Below are 20,150 nucleotides of genomic sequence, written 5' to 3'. Positions count from 1 at the left end.
ATTCTTCTTGAGCTTTATAATAAGCGATATTTTTGTAGTAGATTTCAAGTGAAAAACATTGGAAATGTGCCAAAAATGTCATAGGACTTCTATGTTTAGAAATTGTTTTTAATGGGAATAGTTTAGACTAGGATAAATAAACATTTTAAGAACAGCTGTCCAAAGAATAAACAAAAGTCTTAATTTTTATGTCCATTGAAATTCAACCAGAAGCAAAGAAAGTTGGACTGAGTAGTGGGGGAAAATGATTTCATTCACACAGAATAGAAACTTAAAGTATTTAGGAATAGAATGAATATGAATTAGATAGATCCCCTATGAAGGAAAGTGTACATTTTTCTTTGCATACACTAAAAAAGACAAATTAGTAAGGATATACCAGATTCTAGACAGGAAGTTTTAATTAAGACGTCAGTTTTCTTCTAATTAATTTGTGAAGATATGCATAAGCTTGGAAGTGAGTGGCAATAGCTGAGAAATTACTGAAGATGATGAGTAAACAGGAGTATTTGTGCCAATAGATAATAAAACCTATTATACAGCTACAATAATTTAAAATGTGGTGCTGACATAAAAACAGGTTGTTAATGAGCAGAATAGAAAACGCAGAAAGCATATTTGAGTATGGATTTAGTTTATGATAATGAATAAAATCAGTGACAGAATTTCAGTAAAGGAACCGAGCAGAATTGATTAAACATTGGGGAAAAAAATAAAATAACATCTTGATTGCATACCACCCAAATAAATTCCAGTTGGATGACAGATTTAAATGGAATAAATAAAATGAACTAAAAAAGAGTTAAAAGAAAATATAGGTAAATATATATCTAATCAAAGTGGGGAAGCCTTTTCGTTTTAGCCCATTTTATGTCGATGAATTTGAAGATTCAACCAAAATATTTGATTTGGGAAATAGTTATTCTAAGCAAATAGTATATTAATAATCTAGACCTTTAAAGGAGAAAAAGGATATATCAAAATCTGGCAATTCTGAAGGAAATAAAGCCGCTGATCTGAAAGTTCTTAGAAACTCGGGACCTGAGTTCACATCCACTCCGTGTGATAAGTGACTTTAATGAGGAGTCAGTTTCCTCGTCATAAATGGACAATAACTTGAAGTGGTATTTTGGATCTAGTTCCTGCTAGGAATTTTACCAGCTGGTTGTTAAACCATTGGTGGCTTCAAATTAGCCATGACGAGTGACTTTTCACAATGGAAATTGGCAAATGCCACAAATCAGGACTTTTTTTTTAAAAAAGAGCCATTTACCAGCATATCACTTGAAATAAGAATAGATTTGTTAGCATAAAATGAGATAATATGCAAAATACTTTTAATAACCAAGTATTAAATAATGTTTCATTTCCATCTGAAATAAACAGTGTCTGGTATGAGTTTCCTTCATTCATGAAGGACTTTTGAGTTATATCTTGCCTTATAGCAAACTGTTTGTGGACTGAAGTCACCAAATGCTGCTTTCATATTGTATCTCTCGACACCCACAACATGCACATTCCTTACACTTTCTTTTTTCCTCTTCAGATATAGTTGCTTTCAAATGTATATTCTTCCTCTGGATAGTTAGTTGAAAGGTTACACCAATCCAACTGGCCTCCCCAGAAGTAGAAATTTGCTATTATTCCCTAATACTGATTTTGTTCTTTGTTTGTACTTTCAATCTATCCACCATATAATCTGATTTTATTTTTGACATTTTATTGTTAATTGACTTACAAACCGTTTCCTTTCTCTGAGCACAATCCAAGTGTATTATTGTTTTAAGCTTTAGTTTAAGCTGTTGTTTATTTTCATTCTGCCCAGGCATCTTTGGTTCTGGCTGACAGGGATAAAATAGGCTTTTCTTTCTTTCTTTTCTTTTTGTGTTTTTAAAAGTTAAAAGACCTTATTTTTTAGAGTAGTTTCAAGTTTTCAAAAAATTTGAGCGGAGAGTAGAGAGTTGCCTTGCCTGCCCCCAGTTTCCCCTATTTTTAACATTTTGCCTTAGTATGGTACATTTGTTATGATTGATGAACCTGCACTGACATATCCTGGTCACTCAAAGTCCGTAGTTTACATTAGGGTTCACTCTTTGTGTTGTACATTCCATGGATTTTGACAAATATAATGATATGTATCCATCATTACAGGATCATGTAGAATAGTTTTATGGCCTTAAAAATTCCCTTTGCTCCTCTTTTCATCTTTCCCTTTCTTTCTCTCCCCAGCCTGAACACCTGGAACCACTGATCTTTTTCCTGTCTCCATAGTTGTGTTTTTCCAGAATGTCATCTAGTTGGAATCATACAGTAGCCTTTTCATATATGCTTCTTTAACTTAGTAATATGCATTTAAGTTTCCTCTAAGTCTTTTCATGGCTTGATAATTCATTTCTTTTTTAGCATTAAATAATATTCCACTGTCTGGAAATACCACAGTTTATTTATCCATTTACCTACTGAAGGACGTCTCGGTTTCCTTCAAGTTTTGGCAGTTATGAATAATTATGATATTAACATCTGTGTGGAGGTTTTTGTGTTGGCATGTTTTCAACTCCTTTGGTTAAATACCAAGGAGTGCAATTGCTGAATCATATGACAACAGTTTGTTTAGTTTTGTAAAAAAACCTTCAAACTGTCTTCCAAAGTGGCTGTACCATTTTGCATTCCATCGTTCCATCGATGAATGAGTTTCTGTTGTTCCATATCCTCTTTAGCATTTGGTGTTGTCAGTGTTGTGGATTTTGGCTATTCCAATAGGTGTGTAGTGGTATCTCATTATTGTTTTAATTTGCAATTCCCTGAAGACACATGATATGGAGGATCTTTTCATATGCTTATTTATTATCTCTATATTTTCTATGCTGAGGGTCCGATTCAGATCTTTGGCCCCCTTCCCACCCCCCCCTTTTTTTTGGAGGTGAGGAAGATTAGCTCTGAGCTAACATCCGTTGCCAATCCTCCTCTTTTTGCTGAGGAAGATTGGCACTGGGCTAACATCTATGCCCATCTTCCTCTACTTTATATGTGGGACACCTGCCACAGCATGGCTTGATAAGCGGTGCATAGGTCTATGCCCGAGATCCAAATCTGCGAACCCCGGGCCGCCGAAGCAGAGCATACAAATTTAATCACTACACCACCTGGCCGGCCCCTTGCCCATTTTTTAATTGGGTTATCTTATTATTGAGTTTTAAGAATTGTTCATATATTTTGGATACCTGTCCTTTATAAGATATGTGTTTTGCAAAGATTTTGTCCCAGTCTGTATCTTGTCTTTTCATTTTCTTAACAGTGTCTTTTGTAGAGCTGAAATTACTAATTTTAATGAAGTTCAGTTTATCAATTTTTCTTTTGTGGGTTGTGCTTTGGTGTTGTATCTAAAAAGTCGTCACCAAACCCAAGAACTCCTAGATTATCTGCTATCTTATATTCTGGAAACTTTATAGTTTTGCATTTTATATTTAGATCTATGATTCTTTTTGAGTTAATTTTTGTGAAAGTTATAAGTTCTGTGTCTGCATTCTTTTTTTTTTTTTTTATTGGTTTATAACATTGTAAAAATTTCTGGTGTACATCATTGTACTTCTGTTTCTGCATAGATTACATCATGTTCACCACCAAAATACTAATTACAACCCATCACCACACACATGTACTGAATTATCCCTTTCACCCTCCTCCCTCCCCCCTTCCCCTCTGGTAACCACCAATCCAATCTCTGTCCTTATGTGTTTGTTTATTGTTGTTATTATCCACTACTTAATGAAGGAAATCATACGGTATTTGACCTTCTCCCTCTGACTTATTTCACTTTGCATTATACCCTCAATGTCCATCCATGTTGTCACAAATGGCTGGATTTCATCGTTTCTTATGGCTGAGTAGTATTCCATTGTGTATATATACCACATCTTCTTTATCCATTCGTCCGTTGATGGGCACTTAGGTTGCTTCAATGTGTCTGCATTCTTTATTTATTTATTTTTTGGCATGTGGATGTCCAGTTGTTCCAGCACCATTTGTTGAAAAGACTATCTTTGCTTCATTGTGTTGCTTTTGCTCCTTTGTCAAAGATCAGTTGACTATATGGGGGTCTATTTCTGGGCTCTCTATTCTGTTCCATTGATCTATTATTCTTTCACCAATACCACATGTCCTGATGACTGTAGCTTTATAGTAAGTCTTGTAGTCAGGGGGTGTCAGTCGTCCAAGTTTGTTCTTCTACTTCAATATCATGTTGGCCATTCTGGGTCTTTTGCCTTTCCATGTAAACTTTAGAATCAGTTTGTTGATATCCACAAAGTAACGTGCTGGTTTAGGCTTGTTTTTTAAACTAAGAACTTTGCTTTTGCTTTCTTAATTCAGAGATATTTTTGACTTTTGTTCTTGTTCCAAGGCCATTTACCTTATACCTTTTCTTTCTTAGGTGGTCATGAAAATTTTTATTGGTAGCCAAAATAAGTAATAATTATAATAATAGTGAGCAATTCTAGGGTACTTTGTTACATTTCTGCATTATATAAATTTATACATAAATATATGCATGTAATATGCATGTATGTATATAAGTTTGTGACTATAAAGTACTAATTTTTATCCCTAAAAACCTGTCCTTGGGGGTGAGGGGGCTGTAGGCAGCTTTCACAGACTCCTGTGGGGTCTTTTTAAACCATATCTACCTGTCCCTACCCATCCCTATGTAAAATACCCAAATCATTGAGAATCATTGTGTATTTTGAGGAATGTCACTATTTAGAGTGTTGCACATAAGATCATAGTAGAGGCAGAAAAAAAAGATTGAGAACTGCTGCTAGAAAGTAATGAAACATGCATTTCAAACATGCATCACTTTAGGGGTTATATGTCTCTTATCATTGTCTCTTCTCCTTGACTGAATTTAAATTCATTTTATAAGGGTGCAGGAGTCTTGTGAGCATGAAAAAGATGATAATTATTTCATTAAATATGCTAAATAGAGTGCTGTATATAGAGTAAATCATCTAAAAATACCATACTTATTTTTTTATTCACACTTTAAGAGAAAGAATAGACACGCTAGCTTTTAATTCTCATATTTTAATTATTCAGGTCTCGTTTTATTCTTGTTATTATCAGTTAGAGTTTAGTAGATTTATATTCCAAGGATATTTAGTATGCCATTGGGTTTTTACAATTTAATTCAATGGCTGAATGTTCTTAAGAACATTCAGAGTGTTCTTAAGAGTTACACTCTAACAGTTATGTCTTCATTCTCTCATAAGCTTACATAAATTTTTCAAAATTTTATAATAGCATGTAGAGAAATATTACTATTTAATGTTATAAAATATTGAACTCAAGCAGCCAAGTGACATCAAGTTAATCTGGTTATGTGGAAACTAGCCTTCTTACCCTGCTCAGAGCGATCATCCCTTTTTCTTAACTATTGGCAGACTATGAGAAAAATTCACATATCTTCACCAAGACTGAACATTATAGTGAAATACAAAATTGGGGGGGACGCCCAGTTGAAAAATGTTACCTACTTTTTATTTGCTTTTAAAATATTAGTGAGGTTAAATATGATTTTCATGTTTAATATTAACATGAAATTAATTTAACGTTAATATTTCATGTAAAATATTATTTCATGCCTCTTCTATTTTATCTTTTGTAATTTGTTCATTCGTTTCCTTTGTCCAGTTTTCAGTTTGGGGCTGTGGGTCTTTTTCTAACTGATTTCAGTAGAGCTTTGTGGATGGAGATAAAAGTGATTAACTCTGTTTATTCTAAGCTGCAAATATTTTTTCCTGCCTTTTAATTTTATTTTGGTTTTATATACATACTATCTTATGATCTTTTTTCACTTAATTCTTTGTGTCATTTCAGCTGTCTTGTATAGCATTCTATTTATTAGATTATAAAAGTAATTAATTTTACCAATCCCACGTTATCAACAGTAGGTTGTTTTGTGACCTGAAATTGCAATCATTAGATCTGTTCAGTATTACTTTTTGGTATTAATAAATTCAATAAGCATTTATTAAACACTTATTAAGAAATAGAGTTGCAATAGATTATTTTAATTTATTTGACCAAAAACATTTGCCTTTCATAAAAATTTGATTTTTTCAAACTTAAAGTATTTTTATTTTGGAAGATAATGCAGATATTTGGAAGATAAATCTTTATTTGGAAGATAAATAATGGTTTCCCTAAAACTTTTTACTTTATTGGCAAATTTCTTAAAATATGCCATTATGATACCTAGGAATATTTATGTTTATGCTTTTTAGGAAGTAGAAGGAAGTAAAGGTGAGTTATTTGAGAAGTCATTTTAACTAAATAAAGGTTTTTTTTTCCTTGTGAAGAGACTATTCAAAGACTAAAATGTCTTTTAAGAAGTTTATACTTCGTCATAGTCTAGAATTTAGTACCTAGGTCTATTATAAGGCTTCTTGTAGTTACATTTATTGTAAAGTTAAAGCCAAAGAAACTTTGTAACTCTGTTATGATCTTATGAATCTTAATTAAGGGCTTACAAATCTTAGTTAATGGAAAAAATATGTATATTTTGTATCTACTATCTTAAGTCAAAATCTTGAAAATGTCTCATTTTTATTTTTATTTCTAAAGTCTAAATTAAAATTCTAGAAACTGAGTAGGCTTTTTACTATTTTATGATTCTCTAAAGTTATCCAACATAATATAGGTATAAAATATAGAGTATCTTAATGATCCAAAATAATTTTTTTAAATTTAAGGTCTCCTTTTTCCACAGTGACATTTGTTAACAGATTCTCTCCTTTATAATACACAATGTCGGGTCATGAAACAGAGTAAACAAACAGGTCATTGTTTAAAATAAATAGTGTGCACTCTGTTCAAAGGACTGTGAATTTTTGTTTTGAATTGTTCTTATTATATAATTTTAGTTCTAGAATACAATACATATTGTGTTTTAATTTGCTGTGATACAAAGATATTTATTATTGGTACAATACTAACAATTTGTAATATTCTTTAGATTATTTTTATAAATTTGTATATCTTGACATACTGTGTTTGGTAGAGTAGGTTTTTATAGTTGACAGAACAATTCCTTATGAGTTTGGAGTGTATGCATTTAGGATAAATTTATTGTCCTATAGTTATGTACACACATACATATAGACAGAAATTCAGTGTTTGAGAATTGTGCTCTGCCGCTCTTTTCAAGGAGAGGTTTACTTATAAGACAGCATATGAAAGGGCAGCATCTGGAGATCAGGGTGAGGTAGAGAAGCACCATCTTGCAGGTTCTCCATGAATATTCTAGGCCAAAGGGGATGACATAAGCTGAAGTTAGAGAATGGCAGGGTCTGTATTATGCAGCAAGCTGGAAGATCAAGGTGACTGGATAAACTCGATAGAAAGCTTGGTAGGCTGCTCAGGCAGTCAAGAGAACAGAGCAGGTGAAGATAAACAGCATGCAGTGGTGTGTGCTCTTTTTGTGCCACAGCTGGTGCAACTTACTATTTGCCAAGCACTGTGTCATCCCTATCTGAGTAAATGGCACCACTATCCTTTGAGTGATTCAAATAAAAATCCTATGAGTCATCGTTAATTCCTTTCCTTCACTTCAATTTCAAATCCACTAACGTGATAAATCTCAAATCCTTTTCCTTCTCTCCTGTGCCATTGCCATCCTCTTAGCCCAGGCTATGATCTTCTCACCTGGATTTCTGTAATGGCTTCCCTGATTCTACATTTGCCCTCTTCCAATCCATTCTCCCGAGAAGCCAGAGAGCTCTTTTAAGGGGAAGCCAGATCCTACCCGTCTCCGAGTGAATACTTTCTACTGAATTTTAATTGCTTCTAGGATTAAATCTAATTTCCCTACAAAGTTCTAAAACTTTGATCCCTGACTAGTGATTCGGACCTCATCTCACATCACCCTCCTTCCCTGCTTCCTCTCTTGAGCCCCAGCCACCCAGGTGCTTTCTGTTCCTGGTGCTTTGCCTTGCTGTCTCTTTTTCCTCATGTAGATCTGAGTTCAAATGTAGCTTCTTCAGGGCCTTTCCTGAGCATGCTCTCTAAAGTAGTATTTCAGTCCCCTAACCAATCCCTGTTTCATTTATTCACATGTTTTATTTCCTTCATTGCATGTGACTGTTTAGAGTTCACTCATTCAATACATATTTATCGTATACCTAGTATATGCAGGCATTGTTCTAGGTACTTGGGATTCATCAATGAACAAAAAAGACAAAAGAGAATCCCTGTTCTTATGGAATTCACATTACTATGGTAGAGAGAAAAACAGTATATAATAAACATAATACATAACTAAATTATAGTTACATTGGGCAGTATGTTGGAAGGCAGCAAGTGTAATAGACAGAAATAGAATATGGTATTACGGATTGGGAGATCTGGATGGGGTTTAGGGACAGGATGCATATTAAAGAGGATGGTTACTGTAGGCCTCATTGAGTTGATTATTAGAATTCTTTTGTTTCTTTTATTTTCAGCTTCAGCACCAGTCAGCAAAGTGAATAAATACTGCACTTCTTCCAACTTTCATTCCACTTCGGGAAAAAAGAGTTTCATCATGTCAAGCATTACGATAGACCCAGATGTCAAGCCTGGTGAATATGTCATCAAGAGCCTCTTTGCAGAATTTGCTGTTCAAGCTGAAAAGAAAATTGAAGTTGTAATGGCTGAACCCTTGGTGAGTAGAGCTGACCTATAAATCTGAAATATTTTCTTGACTTTTGTATTAGCCATTGTAATACAAATTTTCCAAAGGAAATACTATACTTGAAAAAAATATCAAAAGAAACCAATCTGTGTATTACACATTCTGTGTAATTCTGTATACATTCTGTATAATTCCAACTGTATGTCTGGAAAAGGCAGAACTCTGGAGACAGTAAAATGATCAGCGGTTGCCAGGGTGAGGGTGAAGGGATGAATAGGCAGAGCACAGAGGATTTTTAGGGCAGTGAAAATACTCTGTATCATACTATAATGATGGATACATGTCATTATACATTTGTCTAAAACCATAGAATGTACACCACCAAGAGTGAACCCTAATGTAAACTATGAACTTTGGATGATTAGGATATGTCACTTGTATGTTCATCAGTTGTAACAAATGCACCACTCTGGTGGGGGATGTTGATAACAGGGGAGGCTATGCATGTGTGGGGGCAGGGGGTATTTGGGAAATCTGTACCTTTAGCTCAATTTTGCTGTGAACCCAAAACTCCTCTAAAAAAATAAAGTCATAAAAAGATGAAGGGCTAGGTTAGTAGTAAAGTAGAGATCTAGAAAGCTGTAATGACTTTAGAATCCACTTTGATAAGTCACTGCAGGTCACCAAAGAACAAAAAGGGATTTCACCAATGGGAATTGTTGAGACAGATAAAACATAAGAGAAAATAAAGGAAAATCCTAGAATATTCTGCAAGTTGATGATATGGCAGTAGCCAAATTTGTAATAAACAAGTAAACTTCTTTTTAAACATATGTATAGCACATCAAGCATGTTCAAGAATAAGAACTCTATACGATTTGAGCTTATAGTGAGGAGGGAGGAAGAGGAAGACTGAAAACAAATGTTTGAGTGAGATTCGGAAGAGTTGTGAAAGCTATTATGACAGATAATACAGATGTTGGACAATAAGAGGGAAAAGAGATAAAAGGTAGAGACTTTTTAGCTATTGTATATGATTCAAGCTGGAATGAAAGGGTCTTCAACTAGGGCGTTAACAGTGGAAATGGTTGCAGAAGAGTGAGATAAATAACAGAAGTAGAATCAGTAGCACTTGACAAAATAATTAAATAAGAGTAGGTGTTTTGAGTGAAAGTGAAGAGTTAAATGTTCTTTGAAGTGTTCAAAAAGATAGTAATGTATTTACTTAGGTAAAGAACACAGGAATACTATTGAGGTAGAAAAGGTGAATAAGGTAATTATTCTTTTGTGTTTGTTAAGCTTGAGATATTGGTGATCTAAACCACGTGGAGTTATTTGATAGCTGGAAATTCTTTTTGGGAACTCACAAAAGGTGGTGACCAGAAATAGAGATTTTGGCATCATCTACATGAAGGTGATAATTAAAGCCAAAAGAGCAGATGATGATATCAAGGGAAAGAGGATATAGAATAGCATTACTATTGTCAAATAATATAGAGAGACAGAGTACAATGAACAGTGAGAGAAAATGTTATTGGATTTGGAAATTAAACAATCTGAGAACAGTTTTAGCAGGGTGATGTAACTTTAGGAAGTAACTCTTTGGGTTTGGAGGGAGTGGATATGTGATGTACCACGTGTAGGTTAGAAGTGGGATGATTGTAATGAGGAGGGAGGTGAAGAATGTAACAGCTGAAATTTATTTATTCCTTACACAGCTGGATTAGGGATAGGTATTCACTGCCATTTTGAGACTCAGAGGATTTGTCACTTATCTGAAGCTCAAAGCCAGTAAGTGTCAGAGTGAGGAGTTAGGGACAATAATGGCTTCAGAACCTGTTGGCTTACTGAATCTGCTATACTTTCTCAGAAGGAAGGGAGGAAAGGAACAGAAGAGAGAATAGGTGATGACCTAAGAAAGGAGAGAAGTTGAAGAAGGTATTGTTATGTGTTCTTAATTTTCTTAGTGAAGTAGGATTTAACGTGCTGAGATTGTGAAGGTATGTGAGTGGGTAGGTGCATGCATGTGAGTTTCTTCCTGATCATTAAGTAGAGAAAGGAAACTACTCTGAGGAAAGCCTCTATGAGATAATGTATTTGAAGTTCAATAAATAATAATAGGTAAAAGAGCATTAGCCAGCATGTATATTTCAAAACTGTGTAGCTCACTATATTCAATTTAAATCATTCCATGATTGCTTTCTGCATAACAAAGTAATGATTTTTTTATACCAGTGTATATATTTTACAGTGTGTATATAATATAAAGTTCTCTTTTGGAAATAAGGATTAGAAGAGCTTATAGATATGAATTAATGATTATAAGATTTGATTATAAATGTACTTAATCTATCAAATGTTAATTTTCTTCATCAATGGTCTGTGAATTATGTGACTGCTACACTAACCTACTTAAACAGCATACAGTAAGAAAGGGAACCGCTTTTAAAAAAATATACATTAGAAAAAGTTTATGGAACATAGTGACTATAGTTGATAATACTGTATTGTATATTTGAAATTTGCTAAGAGAGTAGAACTTGTGTTCTCACCAAAAAAAAAAAGGTTAGTATGTGAGGTGATGGGTGTGTTCATTAACTCCATGGTGGGATCCTTTCACTGTGTATACATATATTAAATCATCGCATTGTACACTTTAAATATATTACAATTTTATTTGCCAATTACATCTCAGTAAACCTGAAAAAAGAAAAAAATGTTCATGAAAAATTTCAAACTTATATAAAAGTAGAGATTATAGTATAATGAACCCCCAGGACCCATCACCCAGCTTCAGCAATTTTCAGCTTGCACAGCACATTTTTAAAACACGTTGCCTAGTTTATAAAATATTTTATAAACAGCACCATGTGGTATGGTCCTGTCAGCTCTCAAATATTATATATTCTTAAAGGAATTTTAATTTTGAAATGTAAGGGTCTTGAGAGTTAAAATATTAAAAGAAAACGTGGGTGAAATTACCTAATTTGACCAAGTCTATAAAATGGTGATTTTATGTCTTTCTCCTTCCTTTTTCTTCCAATGCCATTGTCACTGTCCTGGCTCAGAGTCAGGTTCTGTAATATTAGACCATTGCAATAGCCTTCTAACCACTCAAGAAGTTGTCCATCCTCTTCCATTTTCCTTGCTCTCAGCAGACTTTTCATCTAAAACACAAATATTATCACCTTTCTGCTTTAAAAATCTTGCTCACTTTTCCTTGCTGTGAAATAAATTCAAGTTCTTGGTGGGTCATTCCCGCCTCTTCACAGTCTTGTTACACTTTGTATAATGTCTCATGATTCTTCTATCCTGTTGGATGCTATGACACTTAAAGTTTCCTCTATATATTCTTTTGCCTTGATGTGTTTGTTCTTATTTTTCTCTCGGTCTAAAATGCTTTTAACTCCTCTGTTTTTTAAACCTCTACTCATCCTTCCAACTTCCCATATGTTCCCTCTAACATAGTGATCCTCCCCCAAGCTAAGCGAATCTTTGTTTTACCATAATAATTTTTTCATACTCTTAGATTCTGACATTGTCATATTATGCTTAATTGTTTCCATGTTTATCTCCTCTGATATGAGCTACTTGTTACCTGGAACCAGGTCTCTCTTGCCTCTCTATCTGCAGCACTGCGCATGGTAGTAGGTGCTTAGTAGAAGGCTCTTAGTAAAGGTTTGTATTTTAAATTGAATTTAGCCTTAAGAACATTGCCTTGGCGTGTGTCTTTTGTTCTTCTAACAAAGCATAATGTCATTGTTCTAGCCAGAGTTTCTAATAGTTGTTTCAGAATAGTCTGATGCTGACTATATTTTATTCATTCAATAGCTAATTTCAGAGACATCTGCTATGTAATCTGAGATTATAAAATTATGGTGAACAGTGGTGAGGATTCCATTAGAAAATAGATGTTTCTGCCCCATCCTCACATTTAGAAGAGGCATTCCTGCTTACTCTTCCTGACACACCAGGAAAACCCCCAATGTTGTGGACTGCAGCAGCCAAGGGCAAACACTGGCTGAGAAAATCCACATATTTGTAGATTTTACTCCCTATATTCCTATACACTAGTGTAATTTCTTCTTATCTGAATCAGATCTCTGCCAGCTTTGTTTCATTTATATCCAAGTCTGGGTAGATTGTGTATTATCTACCCAGCATCAAGATTAAATAATGAAAATACATTTAATCTAATATTGTCACAATGTTTTTATTATAGCTTCAGATGCATTTATTGTGATTTCATTTATTTTGAAATTGATTCTATACCCTTTTAGGTAGTAAACAACATCCAATATGACTCTCTTTAGTTCTCAAATGAAACTCTTGCAGGGTCCCTTTAAAGAAAATGTCATTCATGGACTGTTAGATATAAGGAGACTGGCATGTCCTATGGTGAGTCGGACAGTAGGTTCCAAAAAATCTTAGAAGCACAAATGCGAAGGGTTTTTGCTAAAAGAACTTAATCTACAACTAAAATGAGAGAACTGGCTTTTTTATTCTCATGTTAGAAGCCTTAATAAAAGCAGGTTAAGGAGGCCAAAAGATTCGAAGATGAGGTGAGCTTGATTTTTAGCCACAATTTCATTTTCATTTTAGAAGGAAGATTCAGGAAGGAAGGGCAGTCATTGATTGAAATTGCAGCTTGCAAACTATGCAATGCAATACGTTAGGTTTCTTTCTTCCTGAAAGGAAGTGGATCAATCCTAGGTAATGATCCAGGTGCATCCAAGATTGCCAGTGACTAGAAAAGAAGAGAGGAAAAAAGGCTTTAACCAATCACCTGCTGATTTAGACTTTAGGTATTTGGTTTAGACCCAGCATTTTTACAATTCTGCAATTTCCACAATTTTTTGAGAGTATTAAATATATACATATTTTAAAAAATTTCTTCTCCTGGGCCGGCCCCGTGGCTTAGCGGTTAAGTGCGTGTGCTCAGCTACTGGCGGCCCGGGTTCGGATCCTGGGTGCGCACCGACGCACCGCTTCTCCGGCCATGCTGAGGCCGCGTCCCACATACAGCAACTAGAAGGATGTGCAACTATGACATACAACTATCTCCTGGGGCTTTGGGGAAAAAAAAGAAGGAGGATTGGCAATAGATGTTAGCTCAGAGCTGGTCTTCCTCAGCAAAAAGAGGAGGATTAGCATGGATGTTAGCTCAGGGCTGATCTTCCTCACAAAAAAAAATAAAAATAAATAAATAAATAAATAAATAAATAAATAAAAATTTCTTCTTCTTATATGATCTCTTATTTCCTCGAAAAGTTTTGCTTTCTTCTTATGTATTTATTGTAGCATGTTATATTTTACGATTGAGGCTCTAAACTGCCGACTAGGGCCTTTTTGACTCTGGTCTTCAGTCATCTGTGTAATCATCTGAACCATCAATGTCATATCTTTTTCTGGGGGCTAGGCAGAGTCCCCAGAGAGGGTTTCTCTAGTACCCTACCTGGGAGGGTTTAGGTTTGGCTGGTAGCATTCTGGGGATCTAAAGCAGAAGATAACTGGGGTTTTTGGTATTTGGTATATACATTTTTACTAAGCTCCCTGACTTCAGTATGATACCTTGTCTTCAACCATAGTATCCCCCCAGCCAGCATTTCTCTGTTTTGCCCTTTCCTAAGAAGGGCAGTTCCTCGGGGGGTAAGGTGGAGAGATGGTCAACCTGCTAAGCAGAGTGAGTGAAGGGAACAAGAGGGAGAGTCTAAATCTTTCTTAAAGAATCCTTCAGGCAGCCCTCTTACTTTTAACTTCACCTTCACCCACACTTTTCAGTGCTGAAGTTCTCCAATTCCTGAGCCTTTGGGGAGTTCCAAAGTATCTACTGGATTAGATAGATACTTCACTCTGCATGGCAAGCTCACTCACTCCCCTTCGATTGTGACTCAAATGTCATCTTCTCAGTGGTCATTCTATCTAAAATCTCAACCCCCATTCCAACTTCCTATCTTAAAGTCTTCCTAAGATAATATATATTTTCTTTGCTTTCTCATTAGACGTTTTAGCTCTGTGAGTACAGGGATTGTTTTCCATTTTGTTCATGGCTGTGTCTGCAGAGCCGAGAACTGTTCCTGCCATACTATATGCTCAGTAAATAATTCAGAGGAATGATTGAATGGCTGCATGAATGAACAGATGTCTGACTGTTCCTCTTGCCTACTTAGGGCTCACTGTTGTTTGGTGAGATGTGTTAGTTATGCTCTGCCGTCTGCTTTTTACCTCTTCCCCCATTCTATCTGCCCATTTGGTTTTAAGCCTTATAAGTGGGATTTTAGGAGAGAATGGAGACTATGTGTATGTCCAACCTGCCATCTTTAATTGCAAATTGTTGAAATATCTCAGTGTCATTGTTATGCGATCAAAATCTTTTCAGTAAACTCTCTTACTTTTCCTGGAAGCTACAGGTTGCTGTTGGTACTCTATACATATATCCTAGTTAAACAATCAAATTAGAATATAAAGAGCCGCCCTGATGGCCTAGTGATTAAAGCTCGGTGCGCTCTGCTTCAGTGGCCCAAGTTCGTTTCCTGGGTGCAGAACCACACCACCCATCTGTCAGTTGCCATGCTGTGGCGGCGGCTCACACAGAAGAACTAGAAGGACTTACAACTAGGATATACAACCATGCACTAGGGCTTTGGGGAGAAAAAATAAATAAAAAAAGAGAAAGGTTGGCAACAGATGTTAGCTCAGGGTGAATCCTTCCCTGCAAAAAAAAAAGAATGGTTAGGAAAAGAAAAAGAAAAAGAATATAAAGGATTGTGAGCCTTAGAATCATTATTAATTTTTTTATATTATTATGAAAAGTGGAAATAGTTCTAAAGGTTATGTAATAAAAGTAATGACTCTTTCTTCCATTCTGGATCAAGATAATCTCTTTCCACAATTTTTAGTCTACCATTGTTCATGTCTATTATTTATCTATCTCTGTAGTACCTGCCACGTTTTTGTTTTTGTTTTTAAAAGGGAAGTTTTATATATATATATTTTTTTCTCTACCTAGAAATTTACATTTAACAATGTAAATTGGAGATTGTTCTATATCAGCCCATATAAATTTGTCTCTTCCTAACAGTTGAATATTATTTCAATAAAAGTACCATAATTTTTTTTTTTTACCAGTCTCTATTAGTACACAGTTTGGGGCTTACCCCAATTTGATGCAATTGTGAAAAAAAAAATGGCACAGTAAACATTCCTGTATATAAGTCTTTGCATTCATGTATATGTGAATATAGAGAATAATTTGTATTCTTTTTAGTTGTTTATGATAATGTGTTGCATATACTAGAAACATATTTTTAAATGGTTTATCTTTTTAAAATATCATATTAAAATACAGTACATCTGGGCCAGCCCGGTGGCATAGTGGTTGGGTTCGTGTGCTCTGCTTCAGCAGCCTGGGGTTCACGGGTTGGGATCCCGGGTGCGGACCTATGCGCCCCTTATCAAGCCATATGGTGTTCCACATATAAAGTAGGTGTGGCAGGTGTCCCACATATAAAGTAGAGGAAGATGGGCACGGATGTTAGCCCAAGGCCATTCTTCCTCAGCAAAAAGAGGAGGATTGGCAACAGATGTTAGCTCAGGGCTAAGCTTCCTCACCAAAAAAAAAGACAGTACATCTGCTTGAGCAATGATTAGGGCATCCTCAACCACCTGTAATCACACTGAGAGGTTAATACGACGTCCTTGATTAGTAGTTTATATTTAGTGCAGTACTCTTATTTCATGTTTTTGTCCTGATGGTACTACGAGTATCCTTTTGCATTAAAAAATCATTTCTGAGTTCTTATTATGGAAAAAATAGCCCATCCCCATTTCCTGGTTTAGGGAAAGTTCTGTGAGGATGTCAAATCTGCAGAAATCTTTAAGGAAACATGAGTTTGTTGAGACATAAAAAATGTTAAGTATAAGGCAGCAGTGTTTCTGAAAAGATTATTACTCTTTTTTATTCTGTTTGGCCATTACTTTATTGCATAAACATGCTACGTGAGTAATAAACCACTTAGATCTGCGTTCCTCAAAATATTACTGAAGACCTTGAGACTTAATATTTACAGTGAAAAGGGAGATCAGATAAGTCAATTAATTAAGTTGGGAAGAAACCACTTATTGTCTTCTCCAAACCCCCGTCTTAGATACACGGTTCACATTAGGATAGTAAAGGCCCTTTAGCTTAGTAGTTTTCACTTTTAGAAACAGTGTTTAATGGTACTTGCTATAAAACTTACTGTTTTAGTTAAATTTTAGAGCTAGTTGACTGGGCATGTATATTATTGTATACAGAATCATCATCATGTTGCACGTAAATGATGTATAGTTTGGTTTTAGAGATACAAGACTTGTTCTGCAAGATAATTCCCAAAGCGTGCTTCGCCTGTGAGGGCTCAAGTGGCAAGGACATGCCAAAACCTCGTCCCTATTAAGAAAGTAAAGTGCCGTGGAATTCAAGTGTTTTCCTCACCCAATTTAAATTGGTTAGAAACACGATTCTCTGACAGTTAGATTGGGAATTTTTACATTTCAGTGGTAAATACATTTATGAGTTTGTGTTCATGAAGATTTGTCATAAATGGGAGGAAGGAAATTGGGACTCAACTAGATAAAGAAGCTTCAAAATATACATATTTCTGAATTCCAGTTTCTTTCATGGAAAAATAATGTTTGTTTTTCTGTGATACATATTTAATATAAAAATTCAATTAAAAAGCGTAATGTAGAAGGTTTAGAAAATCATTCTAGAAATCTCAACAAAAGAATCGGTCGTCATATATTTGAACATAATCCCAGACATCTCTTATGTTCAGTAAATTAGGTGACTATGTATGGGGTAGCCATCAAGGCAAGTAGGTAGAAAAATTGAAAAAAGGGATCACACTATATATGTTATTTTAAATTAAACTACTTACAGTACATTTTGTTTGAATTAACAGAACAAAAATAAAGTTAAACAAATGATTTAATTTCTGAATTTGATGAATGTTTCTGTTACAGACAGACTAGTTAAGAGATCTTTAAAGTTAAATATAAATATTAACTTACACACATATATATACACACACACCTTGAGGTTTGTTGACAACTAGATTTGAAAATCACAAATTAGACCATCTCACTTCTTCATACCTCATGACTTTTATTCTCACATTTTAAAACACTTCTGTTCTGTAACCATAATTCTCATGATTATACTATCTTAGTTCTATAATTAAATGGTATCGTTGCTAAATACCACCAAGCACTGGAAACCCAACAGCAACCCTCAAGTTTAAGAATGAGAAGTAATCTGAGTTCTTTGTAGAAAACTCAGAAAGTAAAAATAAGCTAGTAATGGTACAACCACAAAACAATCTATAGTCCTGCTTCTTATTATTAGTGTCTGGTATATATATTTCTAGAGTTTCAAATTTATTTATACATATATACATTCTATCTTTTTATGAGTATTATATCTATTATTAATTTAATTAATACATTGAGAACATTTTCCTATTCTATAAATTTAGTGCTTCCTGTCATTTTATTGGCTATGCAATAGTCTAATATATAGATATACCATGATTTTTTGACTCAGAGTCTCTGTTGTTGTACATTAATGTTGCTTCTCATTTTTTACCGTTTATAGTGAATGTCCTTCTATACACCTTTTGTAAATGTGGACACATTTTTTTTTTCCCTGGGACATGTTCTTTCCTTGGATAAAAGAGGAAATTAAATCTGAAATGATATTAGTCAGGATTCTCCAGAGAAACAGAACCAATAAGGTGTGTTTGTGTATATGTATATAAAAAGAGATAAAGAATTGGCTCACATGATCATGGGGGCTGAGAAGTTCCAAGATCTGCAGTGGGCAAGCTGAGGACCCAGGAGAGCTAACAGTGTAAGTTCCAGTCTGAAAGCCAGCAGGCTGGAGACCCAAGAAGAGCTGATGTTACAGTTTGAGATAGGAAGAAAGGCACGTCTAGACTGATGTCCCAACTCAGTGCAGTCAGGCAGGAGGAGTTCCTTCTTACTGCAGGGATGGTCAGCCTTTTTGTTCTTTTCAGGTCTTCAACTAATCAGATGAGGGCCACTCACTTTACGGAGGGCAATCTGCTTGACTCAGTCTACCAATTCAAATGTTAATCCTGTCCAAAAAAGACCCTCATAGACACACCCAGAATAATGTTGACCAAACCTGGGCACCCTGTGGCTCAGTCAAGTTAACACCTAAAATTAACCATCACAATGTTAAATGCCCATCAAAACTTCTATCTGTCTAGGATTTTCTTTCCTTCCTCTCAACCTAGTGCAACAAAGTATCGTAACCCATTCCTTCACTCCTTTGATGGAGGCCCTCTTATATACCAATGGTGATCTTTCCATGCTAGCTTTTGACAGTGATCTAAAATGACCCTTTTGTGGGCATTTCTTCATACAAGCAAGAATGAGTACACATGCAGATGAGAGAGGGTGGAGAGACTTTAATATCCATCAACCACCCAGTGCTTGAAGGGTAAAGGGTCTAAAGCTTTCCACAGTGAGTCCCACTGAGCCCTATTTAGTTCACAGATACTGCTTGCCTGTAGTAGGAACTCAATATGTGTTTTTTTTCAGTAAGCAAATTAACAGAACAGATGGAAAATTAAAAAAAAAAAAAGGATTCCAGTAATGTTGTGTGCTGAAACAAAATGCAACACTAAATCAGAAACTTCTCTTGATAACAATTTAAATTAATAGGAAGCAACCGTACTGAAAGGTCATCTCATGAAAGTATTGTATTTTACTGTCAATACACTGTTTCTTTCTTTATGAAGTGTTCTTTTCCCTTGGCTTCTGTTGTATCGTGGAAGTTCAAATGGTGCAAAAATCTATACGGTAACAACTTTCCACTCCAGCCCCAACCCTCACCCCTTTTCCTAACTATCCAGTTTTTCTCCCCACTTGCAAACACATTACTTTTTTCTTTCATTTTTTATGAGGTATTCTTTGCATTTAGTAGCAAATGTGAGTGTGTGTGTATAGTACATACTCCTTATACCTAGGAGATTATTCCACGTTAATACATATAGAGCTATGTCATTCTTTTAAAAGTCTTCATGGTATTCTGTCTATTCTATGGATGTTTCATGATATAGGTAGGCTTTAGTTATTTCTAATCTTTGCTATTGCAAATGAAGCTGTAGTGAATATTCTTTTATGAACATCATTTTGCAGCTCTGTGACTATATCTGTAATGTAAATACTTATGAGTGGAATTTTTTTGTGTGTGTGTGTGAGGAGATCAGCCCTGAGCTAACATCCATGCCAATCTTCCTCTTTTTTGCTGAGGAAGACTGGCCCTGGGCTAACATCTGTGCCCATCTTCCTCCACTTTATATGGGACGCCGCCAGAGCATGGCTTGACAAGTGGTGCGTCGGTGTGCGCCCGGGATCGGAACCCTGGGCCACCAGCAGGGGAGTGCACACACTTAACCACTACACCACAGGGCCGGCC

The 20,150-nt window shown here is 35.2% G+C and overlaps 1 protein-coding gene across 10 annotated transcripts in view; it reads left to right on the top strand.

The window, feature by feature from the left end:
• The window catches only part of FRYL (FRY like transcription coactivator), a 248,264-nt gene that overhangs the window by 101,318 nt on the left and 126,796 nt on the right, over positions 1 to 20,150 (top strand). For all 10 annotated transcript variants that reach the window (XM_087434284.1, XM_087434283.1, XM_087434278.1 and 7 more), the window contains one exon: positions 8,496 to 8,695. In XM_087434284.1, coding sequence (XP_087290410.1) covers positions 8,576 to 8,695 — 120 coding nt within the window. In that variant the 5' untranslated portion in view covers positions 8,496 to 8,575. The remainder of the gene's footprint in view (positions 1 to 8,495; positions 8,696 to 20,150) is intronic.

Source organism: Ceratotherium simum, chromosome 8 (assembly GCF_057802395.1).
Source record: "Ceratotherium simum simum isolate JZ-2026a chromosome 8, ASM5780239v1, whole genome shotgun sequence".
Classification (NCBI taxonomy): domain Eukaryota; kingdom Metazoa; phylum Chordata; class Mammalia; order Perissodactyla; family Rhinocerotidae; genus Ceratotherium; species Ceratotherium simum.
Note: the sequence above shows the minus strand (reverse complement) of the source record. Positions and strands in the feature narration are given on the sequence as shown.